The following is an 18642-nucleotide window of genomic DNA, read 5'->3' as shown; positions in this document are numbered from 1 at the left end:
GGGAGCCAAGATTCAAACCCAGGTATGCTGGACTCCAAAGTCCATGTTCCTCATACTACACTATGGAGGTGACTAGGGATGGTCCTGGATGGTAAGATGCTTTCTGGGGGCCAGTGAGTAGGAATGGCAGATAACAGCAGCGTTCTGGCATTTCTGAAGGGATAGGCAGGGCCAGTGCTCACTTCAAGCCTTGGTCGTGAAGATCCTAGAGGCCCAACTCAGGGCCTCTTGCCCAATAGCATAAACACCGAAGAAGAGATTAGGATATGGTGGGTTAGCTTTTAAATTCAGGAATCCGTGGTATGCTGAGTTATTTGCAGCTTCATGAAGACCCTGCCTCCTGTGAGAAATGTCATGTAGATCTTCTGGCATGTACTCGCTCGTCATTTTAAGGAGAGTAGGATGAAAATGTAAAGGGATCAAAACACTTAAAAGTCTGACATCTTAAAAATTGATGGTAATGGCCAACAAAAAGACCACTTACTCTACTGTCACTCTGGGCAGAAAGACATGCATAGAATCACAAAATCAAAATATTTATTTTGTTCTTTTACATATGACAGTGTTAAAACATTCCTACTACAGCAATACTACTCTCCAGGAGCTTACAATCTAAAACGGTCAACATTAATTGTAGACTCAGTGATTAAGGCATTATATCAAATGCAGACTTTGTATCTTTAGATGTATCTTCTGAAAGAAGCAGCTGGAGAGAGCAGGATCAAAATTAAAGGACATGAACATGTAACCCCTGCCCCCTCCCCTTCCAGCTCCTTATAAGAAACTCTGTGGCTAGATCCCAAGCCCAGAGCCTCAGTCTGAAATAGAATTCCAGACAGTCCTACCATAGAAGTAGTGAAGAAACCTTAATTTTTCATTTGCTGTTGGACACAGAGGATTCCCTGTTCGTGGACAACAAGGGGCTGAGTGTTCCTCCAACATAGACTGGAGACAGCACCTAAGATTCTGGGACTCTGCAGGTGGTACTAGTAGGCAGCCCTTTACTCAGCTTTTTATAGACATTCCGGCAGAACAACTTCTCCTCAACGCGTGCTTAAGGGGTTTTACAACTTCTGACAGGTATCTAGATCCCCTGCACAGCTATGTCCACTGCATCAGGAGGGCTAAGGAGATTAATAAACCAGATACATGGGATTAAAGACTGAAAAGACAGAAAGGGAAAGAAAAGCCAAAGAAATGGCGATACAGGCTTCTAAGAGATGTTGAACAGGGAAGGAAAAGAAATTTGGATCCAGAAGGAACAAAGAAGTCAGGCACTAAATTGATGAACAGAGATACACAAATCAAAGTCAATGAGATCATTAACACAATCCAAGAGCTCAAGAAAGATGGAATTTAAGGTTTCAATTGTTTCTCCTTCACTAGCTTCTTCCTTTGGCAACCTAATCTAAGAATTGCTGGAATTCAGGTTTTACATGACACTCGATCTTGAATACCTGAAGACCTATCCCCAACTGATGTTTCTCTGTTGAGTTTCAAACTCACAGCACTTTGTCTTAACTGGCCTCGATTTTTCTTACCTTACTGATAAAGTCCTGTTTCTGAAAAGGATATTTTATAGCAGCTCATGCCAAGATTTCCAGAGAGCACCAGGGTCACTATTAAACATTGAGTCTTATTTTCTCATGGTTTTATTATTCCTTGGCTTCTGAGATAATAACAGGCTATTTACACCTTCCTGTTGGACTCTGTCGCTACCTGTCATTCACTCCACTCTTGCTAAATATCAGCACAAGTGGTTGGAATGAGAGAAAAGCACAAAACTCTAAATCTTGGTTCTTAGATTTTACCCTCGATCCAGGAAGCTGATAACCCTCTCTTGATTTAAAGCCATGGAAGTACACATTCCTTGCCCTCCAATATTTAACTGGCACCCACAGAGAAAGTACAAACTTCAAAACCACAACAGAGACCAACAGAATAGTTGTGTTTTGTCTCCTCTGCCCTGAGGCACGATTGGAGTCTAGCACCAAGGAGGGCAGGATTTAGACTAGCACAGGAAGAGTCACTTCATGCAGGTAGTTTGGACTGGGAACGAGACTGCAGTGTAACCTAACAACTGAACAGAATAAAAACCCAGTGTGGTTCTTCATTGAGAAAAAGAGGTTTTGGTCACATGTGATCTAATGAAACCCCAGAGAGTAACGAAGATGGTCATGTAGAAGATGAGGACCTGCTTGGTGTGGACATGGATGCTGGAGGCTGAGGAAAATCTGATGATCAGCAGACCATACCCTAAACCTCTCCAAAGAGAGGGCTGGGCTTTTGCCCTTCTGACCCATGACTAGCTGATTTTATACTGCAGCTCAAAGGTCTTCCTCAATCTTCAAGCTACTTCTAAGAAACCACAGACCTTTAAAAATAAAGACTAGTGATTTCATACATACTGATAAAAGTTACTTTGGCTATAGCCCTTGGGCACACATACACACAGCTGGAGCAGAATAGACGTTTCTGGAATGATTAAGTATTGACCAGCAGCATTCAGTACACGAGTTAAGCTTAGACATATCACCTACCACCAGCAATTCAAACTCCTGTGCCCAATACCAGGTAGCTCACCACACCAGGTGACACTTCCTTAGTTTTAAAACAGAGATTTTCAAAGCGTGGTCCCCTGACCATCAGCAGAATCATCTCCTGGGAACTTGTTAGAAATGCCAATTTTGGGGCTCTGGGTTGAGGCCCAGAAGCTAGTGCTCTAACAAGCCCTTCGGGTGATTCTGATGCATGCTCAAGTTTGAAAACCACTGGTTTAGAGGCCAACATAAGAAAACAATAACGAAAGAAAATGATTCAAACTCTTGATTCATTCAGCTGTGACAATCCAAGGTACCAAGTCAAAGTATCAATGGTTTTATTTTAAAATATCTATTTCTATTTTCTCAAATTGATTGTCATCTTTTTTTTTTGATTGACAAGTTCATTCTAATCAAAATGTCAAGTAGGAACACAAGTTCATGAGCCAGCCACCTAAGAATGCACACTTCTGCACGCCCCAGCCCTGTGTTTAGTCTCAAACCACCCTTCTACACACTACAAAGATTCTGACGCAACACATCACAACTAGTGAAAGGCACAATGTATTTCACACTTATCGAATCCAAAGACTGGAACTCACTTTCAAGTGTTAAGTTTGGGTTCTGGGTTTAGTTGGGCCAGAATTTCCCTCAGCTTCCATCAATCCTAGCTGAATAGAATCTCCTTCCATCACCGACCCAGGAGAAACCCACCAAATTCACACACTGTCTGTTAACAAAATAAAAACAGAGGACTAAAAAAGGAAGCAGGTGATCAAGTCTTGAATAGAAAGCTACCTGGCTTGGACAAGAACATGTAACTTGGATCTAAGATGATGAGGGAGGCGAGATTCTGAGGGAATCTCAGATCATTAGAAAAAACCCAGGGAGGTTATCACCTTAGCTCAGAGACTAAAAGCTAAGCCTCTGTTGAGTAGGGGTTTGTGTGTGTGTGTGTGTGTGTGTGTGTGTGTGAGAGAGAGAGAGAGAGAGAGAGAGAGAGAGAGAGAGAGAGAGAAAGGAAATAAGGAGCAAGAAGGGAAGATTGGAGTAGGAATCATGTCTTTCAGTCTTGAACTGCTTCCCACTGCAATCGATAAGGCCGCACCATGGAGTTGAACGCTAATGGCAATGCTCTGTGATGTCCACCACCACTGCCTTCTTCCAGCTGAAGAGAAAGTATCCTGTGCCAGCCCCCGCTGCTACTGCAATGCAGAGGTACCCGTTGTAGGTCATGAAGATGAGCATGAGGAAGTAGCTGATGACCACTTGGATGATATGCAGCACTGTCTGCAGGAGGTGGGGAAAGCTCAGCATCTGTTGCCTGGAGAACAAAGAGGAACATAGCAATCAGGGACCCTGAGCAGTGTCTGGGCAGCTCAAGAGAAAGGGGGACAGTTCTGGTCACGAGCTCAGCTTGAACTGGACTCCTCACAGCCATCCAGGCAACTCATGGCTTCTTTGTGTATGTATGTTGTATACAGTTCCTGGAGTGAAACATGATAGGGCTGCCGGGTTAATAAGGATCGGCCAGATACAGTTCTATGTTCGCAGGAGGAGGAGAGGAAGGAGGACTAATTCCCTAACTTACCTCTACCATGGATCCCAAAACAGAAGCCCTAAACCCTCCCATACTTATTTGAACATTTTCAGGCCTTCCACCTTTGCAAAGTTCACATTCTAAAAAACAGAAATAGAATCAAGGGTTGGGTAGTATAGTACAAAGTATTTACAAGGGATCAGGAGGCGTGGCTATCCCCTCTGTCACTTACCAGCTCTGTCACCTTAGGTAAGTCACAACATGTTTGGGCCTCAATAATACTGCGCTTGCTTGAAAGCAGCATATTGGTCTATAAGAGTCTTCAAGGACTCCAATTTATTTCAGTTTTTTTTTTTTTTAACTTATTTTCAAAGAGAGAGAGAGAGAGAGAGAGAGAGAGAGAGCGAGCATGGGCGTGCATGAGTAGTGGAAAGGCATAGCCAGAGGGAGGGCCAGAATCTCAAGCAGGCTCCACACCACCAGCACAGAGTCCGATGCAGGGTTCGAATGCATGGACCGTGAGATCATGACCTGAGCTGAAATCAAGAGTCGGACGCTTAACCTATGGAATCACGCAGGCACCCCTCCGATTTAGTTTTTAGGACCTACATTTCTATTAAAACTCAAAAATCTTGAAAGGCATTTGCCAATCTGTGGGGAAAAACCAGCAGTAATCTAAATACTTTCTTTGACGGAATACAGGTTTTCTATATAGTCTTACACTGTAAACCAAATGAGACTAGAGCTGGGTAGATATAGAATCACCAGTAACTCAAGAAGAGGGCTATTGCTCATAAAAGAGCTGCTTTGCTGCTTAACTAATCCAGCTCTCCAGAAATTCCCTCTGGATCTGGTTCAGTCTTCTTACCCAACAGTTTTGTGTGTCTCCATAAGGATGGTTCCATTTGGTCCTGGGACAGGCATGGAATTGTAGCGGATGCTGACTTGTGACTTACGCAGTAGGCTCTCTCGGGCTATCTTGAGTCCTTCATAGAACATTGCTAGTAAAAACACTGCCACGAAAGCTCCCGCCATTTCTAAGTAGGGAAGGAAAAGATGGTGGTATGGTCAAACATGCAAAATCACTAGGTGGTGTGCTGTCCAAGCTAGAGAGACAACATAAAAAAAGGCACCTTTCAGTGTCTGAACACATTACATTGTTACCTCTCTACTGCGCAGATAGAAGAGAATAGCAAAGACGGTGGGTGTGACGGTGTTAGTGAAAACCATTGCCTCCACTGAGGAACCTACTCATTTTCTGATTATGATACAAAAAAAATCATCTGAACAACAATAACCTTTAGGTCTGGCTGCTTGATGTCATAAATTTGCTGAACCACACAACATAGAGTACGCAAAAGGGGAATAAGACAACATTGTAAAGTGCTATTTCCTTGAGCAAAGAGAAAAAAAGAGACCTAAATCCAGAAACAGACTCTTCAGGTGGCTGCGTGGCTCAGTAAGTTAAGTGTCTAACTCTTGCTTTTGACTCAGGTCATGATATCGTAGTTCATGAGTTCAAGCCCCGTGTTGGTTGGACTCTGCACCGAGTGGAGCCTGCTTGGGATTCTCTCTCTCTCTCTCTCTCTCTCTCTCTCTCTCTGTCTTTGTCTGCCCCTCCTCCACTTGCATGTGCTCTCTCTCTCTCCCCTGGCTCTCAAAATAAATCAGGTAACTTAAAAAAAAAAAAAAACACATTGTAAAACAAATATTTTTAACGTTTATTTATTTTTGAGATGGGGGAGCGGGGAGGGGACGTGGGGGAGGGCAGCGAGAAGAGGACAGGGGATCTGAAGCGGGCTCAGCTCTGTGCTAACAACAGAGAGGCTGATGTGGGGCTGAGCCGAAGTCAGATACTTAACTAACTGAGCCACCCAGGCACCCGAAAACAGACTCAGCTATAGAGAACAAGCTGATGGTTACTAGAGGGGAGGGGGTTGAGGGGGGGATGGGTGAAAAAGGTGATGGGGATTATGGAATACACTTGTGACGAGCACAGGGCGTTGTATGGAACTGCCGAATCGTTGTATCGTACACCTGAAACTAATATAAGACTGTACGTTAAGGGGCGCCTGGGTGGCGCAGTCGGTTAAGCGTCCGACTTCAGCCAGGTCACGATCTCGCGGTCCGTGAGTTCGAGCCCCGCGTCAGGCTCTGGACTGATGGCTCGGAGCCTGGAGCCTGTTTCCGATTCTGTGTCTCCCTCTTTCTCTGCCCCTCCCCCGTTCATGCTCTGTCTCTCTCTGTCCCAAAAATAAATAAAAAACGTTTAAAAAAAAATTAAAAAAAAAAGACTGTACGTTAAGTAACTAGAATTTTAAGAACTTAAAAACAAAGTGCTATTTCTTTCTTCTAAAGTTTATTTATTTTGAGAGAGAGAGAGAGAGAGAGAGAGAGAAAGAGAGAGAGAGAGAGAGAGAGAGACAGAGAGAGAGAGAGACAGAGAGAGAGAGAAAGAGAGACAGAGCGCACAAATGGGGGAGGGACAGAGAGAGAGAATCCCAAGCAGGCTCTGCACTGACAGTGCAGAGCCCAACGCGGGGCTCAAAGTCACTAACTGTGAGATCATGACCTGAGCCAAAATCAAGAGATGGCACTTAACTGACTGAGACACCCAGGAACCCCAATAAAGTGCTATTTCTTGAATAAACATTTTAGTTCTAAGTCTTTCACATTGTTAATAATCATACGAATATACTCAAACTCCAGATTTAACACACTACTTGAACTAAATGCTTCCCCTTTTCTCCAAATTGATTTTGTGGCTCCAAAGATATACCTTATGAAAGCAGTTTAACTGATGATTGAGCTTGAGCAATTTGAATTTAAGGCATACCCACTTAACATTACAGACACACAGAAATGGGTATTAGTTATCTGCAAAGTAGGAATGACCCTAAGATGAGCCATGCCAAGAATCAGGAATGATGTAGACCAGTTTGGTATGCTAGAAAGAGCACAGGAGTAGGGAGGTCTAGAAAGTCTAGATCCCTGTCCTATCTCTGACATACTAATGCTATGTGATTTAGGGCTAATCATTTCAGCATTTGACCCTTAATGTATCTATCCATATAAAATGGAAGGACTATACTGGATCAATAGTTTTCTACCTAGGGTTATTTTGTGGTTTATGCAAAATGCTTATGTCATTTTTCTAAATGTTTATTTTTGAGGGGGCAGGGGGGAAGAGAGAGAGAGAGAGAGAGAGAGAGAGACGCAGACAGAGAATCTGAAGCAGGCTCCATACTATCAGCGCAAAGCCCAATGTGGGGCTTGAACCCACAAACTGTGAGATCATGACCTGAGCTGAAGTCAGATGCTTAACCGACTGAGCCACCCAGGCACCCCCTTATGTCATTTTACCTTGACTATAGTCTTACGTCCAGGATCAATAACCTATCAAATAAGGAAGCACTCTAGAAAAGGATGAAAGGAAATGGATTGCAAAAAAGACTCCTATCTGGTATCTAAACAATTATTTTTCAGAAACTCTAAAACATGTTATTTAAGGAAGGTTTACTGTAGGACCAAAATAAGCATTGTGTATCCTTACCTTCTAGGCAGTTAATAGGAAGATGATTATGTATCATAACCATAACCATTCAGTAATTATGGCAGAAAAAGCTGCTGGGTTTCTAGATTCTTTGTCACTGCCTCTCATGTGTCATTCTCGAATACCACCTGATGATGAAGGTTTACTCACCTCCAGCTGTATTGATCACCAAACCAGAAAATAACAGTTCCACATTCTTAAAGCCAAAGTAGAAGGTCATAGACTGCCAGAAAACCAAAACAAGTCAATTAGAGATTTCAGGTAAAGAAGCTTAGAGCATTTGAAAGTATCAGTTCTGGATTGTAAGAGACCTTCACTGAAGTGGGAGGCTCTCTACTTCATTTTAGCACAATCACCACAGACACGCTCTACAAGTATTCTTCCTTGTCCCCACCACCAACTTCTCTCTCTCTTTCTAATTTTAATTCCAGTGTAGTCAACAGACGGTGTTCTATTAGTTTCGGGTACACAATATAGTGACTCAACAATTCTACACATTACTCAGCGCTCATCGTGATAAATGCACTGTCCTTTTCTCTTTTCCACACAAAGCAGAACTTAATTCAGAAAAGGGTCAATTTTGAATGGAAGAAATACACAAGAGCCCCAGAAATCCTGGTTCTGGTGTGGCTCTGAAATTAACCTGCCACGTGGTCTTGGGCAAATCACTGGTCTTGTCTGAGTCCGTCTCAGCTTTTCCTCATCAGTAAACTGATCTTTAAAGATGATAACTTGCCAGTCTATTACCCAAGTGGGGGTAAAAGGGCCGCCTCTCCTGAGGTACTCACCATCATCATACCGTCCATTCCCCCGCCATGAGAGTGGTGGGCCGAAGTAGTCGGGTGGTGGTGGTGGTGAGGAGGCACCGTTGTACTGTTGTCAGCCATATGGCTTGTGCCCGTATGGTGGGAATGGTCCACGATTGCAGGAAAAGTTGAGACTCGGCAGAAGATTCTTTAAAGAAAAAGAATTATATATACTGACTTCATGATATAAAATCTTGATTATCTTTTAAATTTTGTTATTTTTATACACCTTATTCTTTAAATGTTTGTTTATTTTGAAAGAGAGAGAGAGAGAGAGAGAGAGAACGAGTGGGGGAGGGGCAGAGACAGAGGGAGACAGGATTTGAAGCAGGCTCCAGGCTCTGAGCTGTCAGCACAGAGGCAGATGTGGGGCTTGAACCCTCAAACTGTAAGATCATGACCTGAGCCGAAGTTGGACGCTTAACGGACTGAGCCACCCAGGTGCCCCTAAAATCTTGATTCTTGATAACTATTTGTTTATGTGGGATTTCATCCAATAGAGATTACCTTTGAGGACTGGTGCACAAGGGATTTGTGCCTAGGGTTTCAGAAACTTAACCCTTACTCTACAGAATTGTTCTTTTGATAGGTATGTTCGAAGTACATCTAAATTTAAACATAAAAAGAAAAGTAGTTTCTTTGGGTTGCAAGAAACAATTTGTATAATGGACAGATTGATGTCATTAATGAAATTTAACTTCTCTAAGGCTTTCTAACCATAAATGTCAGTAGATTAAAAAAAAAAAAAGTACTTCAAATAATTCACCTAATTGGATGGCCTGTGTTTTATCAAGATATTAAGAATACGTTTTCACGTATAGGACAACCAGCCTTCAGCTAATTTAAACTTGAAGAAAAGGTCTATTACTGCCCTAGGCAAGCAATGTGCTCAGAAGATACAATTTCAATCTTAGCTGAGCATTAGAGCTAAGAACACTGAAAACAGGTATAAATTGAATATTCTATATTAAATTAAGTCCAGACGACTGGATATTCAGCCTTGTGTCTTTACTGTCACATTACTGGTTTACTGCAAAAGTCCACCTGGGACATAAACCAAGGAGCAAAAACTCCTGTAGCTGGGGTCGGGGTAGAGAGTGGGAAGCTGAGAGTGAGGTGTTGGTGGATTCTCTTTATGTGTCCCTCAACTCCAGTCTGTGGAGGAAAAGCGTGCTTTAGAAATTCCTGAGCCTGAGTGTGCCTCTCATTCAATCAATCAATATTTATCAAGCTCCTACTATGTGCCAAACTCTGAGCTAAGTGCTAGTGATTCTGTGAATAAGACAAACAAGGTACCTCATGGAGAGAGAAATGACAAAGTAAACAGAACAATTTCATGGTGTGATTAGTGCTGTGAAGGAAATAGGGTAATATGGCAGCATTATTAGGAGGTGGAAAAAGGCATATCTTAGACCAGGAAATCTTTTTAGATTCAGGGAGTTATGTATGTCTAACTTAAAAGCACAAATATTCAGTCACCTATTTTCCCCTCTTCAAACTCCCGTCTCATGATTCTATGACAGCAAGCTTAAGAAACAGGCTTGTATTTCCAGCAAAAGACGAGGCAAAGTATCAGTAAGGGATAATCAAAGTTCAATTCTGAATTTAAGTAATTTTCATGCCAGACACTATATTATTTCATAATTATAGAGCTTGACAATCTGGTATTATTAATACCATGGACATAAAGGACATTTGTAACAGGCTCTTTGTCCATAAAATTTTTATAGCACAGAGTAAAAACAGAATACACACACACAAAATCAACACGACAGCACCCAGAAAATTTCAGTGATGGGAGAAATATAAGTGGGCAGCAGTTTTCGGATAAAAGAATCATGGTAGAAGGGAGAGAGCATTGGTATCTGAGTGATGACAGATTATAGTTTTTGAGCCGAGCAAGTGCAGTGAAGCAAGCATGAGAAGACTTTTGCCAGCCAGAAAGACTGAGAACACATCCTCATAAAGAGACTCAAGTACAAGTCACAATTTGTTCTCTTCCAATAAGAGTTTGAAAAGTGATTATAACAAAAGAAAACCATAAAGGATAACTTCATTTCACATAATCAACCCGAATCCTGGCCACTGATTCAGCGATTATTTGCAGTGTCTTCTGGTGTAAAAGACTGAGGGAAATAAGATACAGAGATGAACCAGACATACAGTCTTTCTCCAAGGAGCCTCAATGCTAAAAGCTAAACAGGGAAACCGAACAGTTTTAATTTTTCATTTTGGGCATAAGAAGACATGTAAAGAGCAGTTTAAAAAGCAAGATCTTAGCACCACAAACTAAAGATTTGCACCCTTGAAATCCTTGATGAACTTTCACATATTCTTCCCATTAACATTTTAAGACCCACAGGTTCCTACTTGTTTAGGTACCTCATTATAGTTAGAGACACCTGCTCAATGAAGACCTATCATCAAATCTCTTCAGACATATCACTGGCCCGATAATTCATCTGTCCAAATCTAAAGAACGCCTTTCAAAGTATGCACCTGTTTTAAATGTCATCTTCGTAGGATAAATTTCACTTTCAAACATACTAGGAAATAGAATCTATTTTCTTTCATTGTGAGTGGACAATAGATTTCTTGTAATGGAATCCTATGCAAGGCTTGCCCCATAGTGTATGAATAGGAAGGTACAAATCTGGTGGATTAATGTATACACATACACTGCAGACACAAACTCAAACCAATCCTGGGCTCGCTACAAGTCTGTTCCAGCAAAAATGCCATGGGAATATATATATATCTTAGAAATTGATTATTAAAGCATAAAAAATAAAAGCAATTATATTCTTTTCTCTTCCTACTTGACTTTTCAGTGCTGTGTCCGATGTGTTTGGATAATTCATCTTCTATAGCAAATCAAACACATCTAACCCCTTCTCTTCAGAAGAGAAATTCTACTTACAGGAGGTAAACTGGCAGTTGGTTAGTATAAGTCTGTTTCTTTCAATAGCTTTAATCTAAGAAGATCCAAGCTCAGCTTCTTCCAGAATAAAAATGGGTACTGAATTGAGAATAAATCAAAGAGCAGTGGCACAGCAATATCATTTGCTGTTTCAACTAGTAATCTGAAAAAAATGGTTTAATCATGAGTTGTGCTCTTTTGTCTTTGGTTTATTCAAGCTTCTCTCAACTCCACAGCCAACTTGAACTACTTGCTGCTGTCCAAGAACTTTTTTCTCTAATATAGCTCCACCTCACTGTCTCCAAGAACTAGGTTCAAGGTCTACAAAGTAGCTATAGTTCTTTTATGCAATTTCTTGATTTGTAAAAACCTCTATCATTCGCTTCTCTTATCTTTATCCTTCTACTTCATCAAATTTACAAATTATTTATAGAGAATACCAACCAAAAAAAATAATAATCTGAATATATCACTCAAGGATAAAACTGAAAAAAAAAAAAAAATCTGAGTATTCCTAGCTTTCAATCCACAACAAAATCCATCTCCAATATTTATTTACCAAGCTGAGTGTATAGCTAGATGAAAAAATTAGGAATATAGTACTTCTGTTTATTTTGCAATTCAGGTCAACTAGTTTTCTCTAACAGAGTTCATGAGGGACCCGTGCTGGAGAAGCACCTTCACTTTAGATAACAGAGTGATGAGCTCAACTACACAGCTGGAAACATAGTCAAAGAATTTTGAAGGTGCTCTGGTTGTACAACCTGGGAGACTCACTCACCCTCTCTGGAGCTGGTTCCTGGCCATTAGAACGTGGAGGACTACTGGGAGGGTGACACGAGATAAAAAGCTTAAAGCATCTAGCAGAGTGCCTGACAAGTGGTAGTGTTATCATTCCGTGGAATATGAGGAGATAAAAGACGTTAGATCAGGAAAATCCAATGGATAAACTTTGTGGGAGAAGACAAAACCAAAATATTATGCTTGCTTTTCTCCTACAAAGTATTCTAGCCAAGACCACATTCAAGGCCCTTTCTGCTTATCCTGTCTCCTAACCGAGAACACAAAGAGGCTCTCGACACTCATGTGTATAGTTCAGAATTGCTCTGGTTTGAAATAGTTCCTTCTAGCATAGACAAGTCCCTGGATCTTTCAGGAAATACAAGAGAAAGGTTTAGGATCTGACTACAGAAATCAATTAATCAATCAATCAATCAACCAATCAATCAAGGAAGCAAGCAAGCAAGCAAGCATAAGCTTCTACAGAACTTAGTTCATACAGAGTATAAGAAGTTTATTTCTCAGAAGGCTTTACACTATTCACTTTCTATCTTATCTTCAGTTGTATACTTGAAGTCAGCTATATGCCAACTTGTTTGTATTGCCCTGAATACTATCAGATGTGGAAAATGAGATGGCACATTCTATGCTGAATGCCACATAGCTTTGTATTTTGTTCTGTCTTTCCCTTTCCCCCACTTAATAAGTATTGTGCAGCATTTATACAAATAGGTTCTAGAACATCCCTGTATTCAGGTCTAATTATTTCTCAGTCTACTTCTGAGGATCATCAAAAAAGAAGTTTTCTCTATTCCTCTCAAAACAGGCACACTGTAAAGCACCGAGAGGGCCAGATTCTTTGCAAAGTCTAGCATCTTCAGCAAAATAAACGTGAGTTTATGAACAGAAGTTAGGAAATTGGCAAGAAGGCTAAATTCTGATGCCCATTCTGAGTCTTAGCATTGACTTTCCTTTTAATGGATTTATTCTAAACCTCAAATTCTTTTTTATTTTCCTGGTAGTGTACAATGATGGATAAGAAACAATAATCATAGGGACTATGGAGATCAGACCCCACAAAAAGACTACACAGAAGTAGTCAGACATCGGCCACATGGTCCCTTTTCTCCAGCTCAGACATAGTCTGGAACCTTAGACAATTGTTTGAGACTGCCTACAGTGTTTCCTGATAAAGAAAATAAGGAAGAGAGTTTTTATTTTTAAAATGATAAAGGTCATGTTCCTCTTCAGATGTGTAAAACCATAAAACAAAGACAAATCTATCTAGTTGCTCTTCTGCTTTCTGCAGTCATTATTTTTATTGAGGACTTCTAAGCTTTCGGCAAGCACAGATAGGGAAAATTCAAGGTCACAGACACTATGCTACCATAAACAGGGATTCATGCTTATGGACTATGTTCTCATGATCAAGCAACCAGTTAAACTGAACTAATCCTGCCTTTTGATGACCTGTACGGGGTCAGCAGATATTCTGAGAAATGGCTCTGGCCTTGTTTCAAGTGCCCCTATAGGTGAACTTCAAAATTCTCTTGATGACTGTAATTCCACACTATGTTGTCCTTTGGGGAGGGAGGCCTCTAAGGAGACGCAGAGGTAAAGGAGAGATATAATGCAATAACAAAATAGGGTCTAGGTGTACCTCCATCACATGGCATTCCAGCCCAATATACTAGAGTTTTGTTTTGTTTTTTAAGCTTATTTATGTTTGACAGAGAGTGCACGCGTATGTGCGCTTGCGAGTGGAGGATGGGCAGAGAGAATCCCAAGCAGGTTTGGGGCCCGTTCTTTAAAATAAGAGCCAGATGCTTAACCAACTGCACCACCCAGGCACCCCTACTAGGGTTGTTTTGAGAAAAAGTAGTAGCTCCCAGTAAATAGGAGGGGGAAATATAATGATGAACACATAGGGGAAGACCCTTCCCCTTGAAGGCTATATTGTTGTTCCATTCATCCCTCGGCCCTGGCCTCATTCTGATACCCCAAACTGACTGGCAGAAATATTGGTCATAATTGTATGACCACAATAACCACATAACCCACCTAACGCTTTGGATATTTTAGCTGCCTCTCCTTGGCCTGTGTCCTTCTTGAGGACACTGAATTTTACCAATTTTATTTATAAAAGGCTTGAGTAAATCGTAGGTTTACACAGGTTCTCAGCCAGTACTGGCAAAAACTTATGAAGTTCTGCCGCATCAATGTACTAAATACAGTTAAGTAAAATTATGCAGTAGAGGTAGAGAGAAAATAGGTCAGGTCAATAAGAAAAAAAAAGTAAAAGTCCCTAAAATCACAGACACACACATAGAGCTGTCCCCAGATTAACTCTGACAGGTGATGGGACATGATAGTGATGAGGGAAGGGAGCTTGGGGCAAGCTGAGGGCAAAATACAGGCTGGCACCCCATGCCCCCGCCACCCTGCCGGTGGAATATGTGTGATATTCCTCAGACACTCCCAGCTACCCAAGAACAAAGGAAAGGGGTTTAAGTGCTTGCCATGGCAATCTGGGAAATTAAGGCAAATGAAAAATTAAATTCCCTTATTGCCTACAGCCATTGACAAGTCCTCGAACCAGCAGAGTGACCTTGACCTCCCTCTAGGATCTCAGCTGCCTCAAGGATAACACTTTGCTAGGGGCAAAAGAGAACCTTGGCTTAACATTGTCCCAACTTCACCGATCCTATAAGTCCTATAAGTCGATCCTATAAGTCCTATAAGTCGACTTCCTTTATCTCAACTGCCCCAGGATATATGCTGGCAATCATACTCCAAGTTTACACCAACACCCACCCGCCCCCCCACCCTTAATATGCATCCGAAGGGTCTCATGACTGAGGTTTTATTAAATGGTAATAAATGGTGTTTACCTAGCAACAGCTAGCCCCTCAAGGTCCTGGAAACCTTGCTTCCAAAATTCCTTAGCGACTTCCTATATCCCTGATCCTCTCCCAACCTGAGGGTATACAATGAGTTACCTCTCACAACCCCAATGCAGCTCTTCCTGACCATGGGTCCTGTCCCCATGCTTTAATAGAATCACCTTTTTGCACCAAAGTCTTCAGGAATTATTTCTTGACCATAGGCTCTGGACCACCCAACCATCAACCCAAAACTTCATCAACAGGGCACTTGCTACGACTAAAGGTTTATCAATGGTCAGAACTCAGGAGTATAACTGCCAAAAACCCACCACTAACACGACTACTACCAATACAAAAACACTTAGATTTTTATCCTTTTAAAAATTCTTCAATGAAACAAAGGCTACTGTTGTCCCTTCTAACTTTTTGCCTTTGTTGATAATAAAAATAACTCCAAGCGATCATCTACAACAAATTCTCTTTCTTTTCTTCATGGCAATGGCTAGGCTGATCTGATAGAACTGGCAAAGAATTCATGTAGTGATTGTTTGCTAATTTCAGTATTATTTTCTTTTTCTTCACCATCTAGCATAGTGAGCTCTACCACTTTGTACCATCCCCTGAAAGCGCCTTTCATGGAAAGAAACCAAACTAAGCAGTTTACATACCCAATAAGAGCAGAGTCTATGTGGCTGAATTACTCATATATCAGACTGATGGGCTTCACCAAAGGTAACTGCCAGAGTCATAAAGGGGAAAACTCCTTCAAACAATTACATTTAAAACTTAAAGAGCCTTCATTTATGAGTAGCCAGTGATCTAGGCAAACAAGAAATGTGGCGTGGACTGACAAGTTTTTAGAAAAATAAGAGGAGCCAGGAATTAGTTAGAGTAGCTCTTTACTGAGAAGTTCCTATGTTAATAAAAAAGACTAAGAATATCTATGTTAATAGAAAGGACGATAACTCAGCTGTCCTGAAAATCTCATTCTAACTATCCACAGAAAACACAAGATAGCAGACTCTGATTCTATCTCATTCTAACCATCCACAGAAAAGACAGCAAGACTTGTAATCTGATTCTAATCAAAGCAAGACGAGCACTTTGTTTCCAGATACTGGTTCAAGGTCACCCTTTTCTATCATAAATTTCATCCTCCCACATCTCCGGTCCACCTTATTAAGCTGCTCAGGCTCAGCAAGGTAGATAAGAAACTGGCTGGGGCAGGACAGATCCCGGAGGAACTGATCACATGGAAACCTTTACTGGCAGAGAGGGCTATCATTTTCAACAGAAAGTACGCTAAAGACAAACTTAATTTTTAAAATACTCATTGTCCCATTTCTAGATCACCTAAGCCTTGTGGGCAAGCCTGAATGAACCAGGCTATTACCATGTAAGCAACAAAATATAAAGGCAAGAGAACAAGTTTAAATGTGAAAGGGATGCAGGTGATAAACACTATATTGGGCAAGTAATTTTATATTTTATAGCTTCATTTTCCGTAACTGTATAAACACTGAATTATATGATTAATCAAACTTCACCCAGAGCTAAAACTTAATTCTATATTTTTTCAGTTCAGTTTCCAGAAGAATAGAATGCTTTTCTATCCCTATCCTTATTATTGGGTTGTAAGTTCTATGAGGACCCTGTCTTGTTTATTCATGAATCTCCTGCATTTCCTAACATCCTGCACACCGTAGTAAGTGCTTGCTGAAATAAATTGTTTTTCTCTGTACTTCTTCCCTGGCAACTTAGACATAAGACAGACAAATCAATTCCTTAACCTGTTAATGACACACTGGGCAAACCTCAATTTCCTCTCTACCACTTTAGTGACTCTGAAATGCTATGTAATAATATTTGATGGATATGCTTAGAAATTATTCAGTAGTTCTACATTAAGAAGTAGCAAAATGTAGTTGATATAGAAGTAACATAGACAAGTTGAACCTAAACATTGTTTCTTTTTTTTTTAATGTTTACTTATTTTTGAGAGAGAGAGCACAGGCACAAGCAGGGGAAGGGCAAAGAGAGAGAGAGACAGAGAGACAGAGAGACACAGACAGAGAGAGACAGAGAAACAAAGTATCCAAAGCAGGCTCTGTGCTGTTAGCCCAGAGCCCTATGGGGGTCCTAACCTCAGGGACCTCAAGATCATGACCTGAGCCAAAGTCCGATGCTTAACCAACCAAGCCACTCAGGTGCTCCTGAACTTTTTTTTTTTTTTACTGTTTATTTATTTTTGAGAGAGAGAGAGAGCATGCGCACACATGTGCACATGCGTGGGGGAAGGGCAGAGAGCGGGACATAGGGCTGGAATCCATGAACTGTGAGATTATGAGCCAAGCTGAAACCAAGAGTTGGAAGCTAACCAACCGAGCCACCCGGAAAAGTTGAACTTTTTAAGAGTTGGAAGGGGATTATGAATTCATCTAGTCCTACTTATTCATTTCATGGAAGCCTAGAGTATGAAACCACAAAGCACTTGGGAGAATCTAATATTTACATGTTCTGGCCTCATCTGCCTTCACGGATACTTTTATAAAATGTTTGGTGACAAATGTAAGGAGACTGTACACAAAACTCACACCTGTTTTTAAAACGGAAGGAAGAGGACATACTGCTGTTGACCTTCCAGTGGTGTGAAATGCCAAATCCAGATCCTTTATATGAATCAAAATCTCTAGGGCACTAATCCTGGGTAAATGCCACTTCCTTGAAATGGACAGTAGAGAAAACAGACCAAACTGTAAGATAAGATCAACTCGAAAATACTTTTACTCTGCGCATCTACCCAATGAATCACGGTGTGGAACCTGAAAAAATGGTATGTGGTATGAAGTAATGGGGTCCCTCACCATCTCTCTTCTCAGAACCAGAGGTGCTGAGAGCTTAAGCAATGCTATTTTAGAAAGCTCTGGAAGTGCCTTTGCTAGAACTTATTATCTATCTTCACTCCCTGCCCAGGACTTAAGTCTTTATTAAATCTGCCTTATTATTTACCCAATGTCACAATTTTGTATCCATTAAATGTCACAGTTTTGATCACCCTTCCTAATCCCAAGTACATTACAAGGTTCACCCAGACTGCTTCCGGTTTTGCCACCAGCGATTCTATTACAAACATGGGTTTTCCTAACAGTACCCCCTACCCCGTTCATCTTAATGTGATACACCAATGACAAATTCATCTACCTAAGGCATGGCTCTACTTATTTGTAAAAAAAATTCCACTGCCTACGAACCTCTCTCCCTTGTCTACTAACCTCCTTGTTCTGAGATCACAGATCTCTAAAATGAAGGCCTCAACCTACCTTTCTGCCTACACATACTTGGAGTTCCAGTCGAACAAGTCTAATAGCCCAAAGCTTTAATTGGACAAACCCCACACTTTTCTGTCTGGTATCTTTGCTCACATTGTTTCTTCAGTCTGGAACGCCCATCCTTACAATCTCTAATGCAACAAACCCTCCTCATCTTTCAAGGTCTCCTGCTAAGCCCTCTGAACATTCAGAGCACATTGTGCCTTTCCTAAGAACTCCAGCTTGGACTAGGTCTCACAAAATACCCTGAAATGTTGTTTTGATCTTTTCAATCTGTGCCTATTTCTGT

At 41.1% G+C, this 18642-nt stretch overlaps 1 protein-coding gene across 1 annotated transcript in view; it reads right to left on the bottom strand.

Moving 5' to 3' along the window:
• Positions 1 to 522: 522 nt before the first annotated feature.
• Positions 523 to 18642, bottom strand: part of SLC31A1 (solute carrier family 31 member 1) — a gene marked incomplete at its 5' end in the record, with an annotated part of 41050 nt that continues 22930 nt past the window's right edge. The window contains 4 exons of the mRNA XM_049629497.1: positions 523 to 3864; positions 4949 to 5117; positions 7784 to 7856; positions 8422 to 8587. Coding sequence (XP_049485454.1) covers positions 3663 to 3864; positions 4949 to 5117; positions 7784 to 7856; positions 8422 to 8587 — 610 coding nt within the window. The remainder of the gene's footprint in view (positions 3865 to 4948; positions 5118 to 7783; positions 7857 to 8421; positions 8588 to 18642) is intronic.

This window comes from Panthera uncia, chromosome D4 (genome assembly GCF_023721935.1).
Source record: "Panthera uncia isolate 11264 chromosome D4, Puncia_PCG_1.0, whole genome shotgun sequence".
NCBI classification, from domain to species: domain Eukaryota; kingdom Metazoa; phylum Chordata; class Mammalia; order Carnivora; family Felidae; genus Panthera; species Panthera uncia.
The sequence above is the reverse complement of the archived record's forward strand: the minus strand, read 5'-3'. Positions and strand labels throughout refer to the sequence as shown.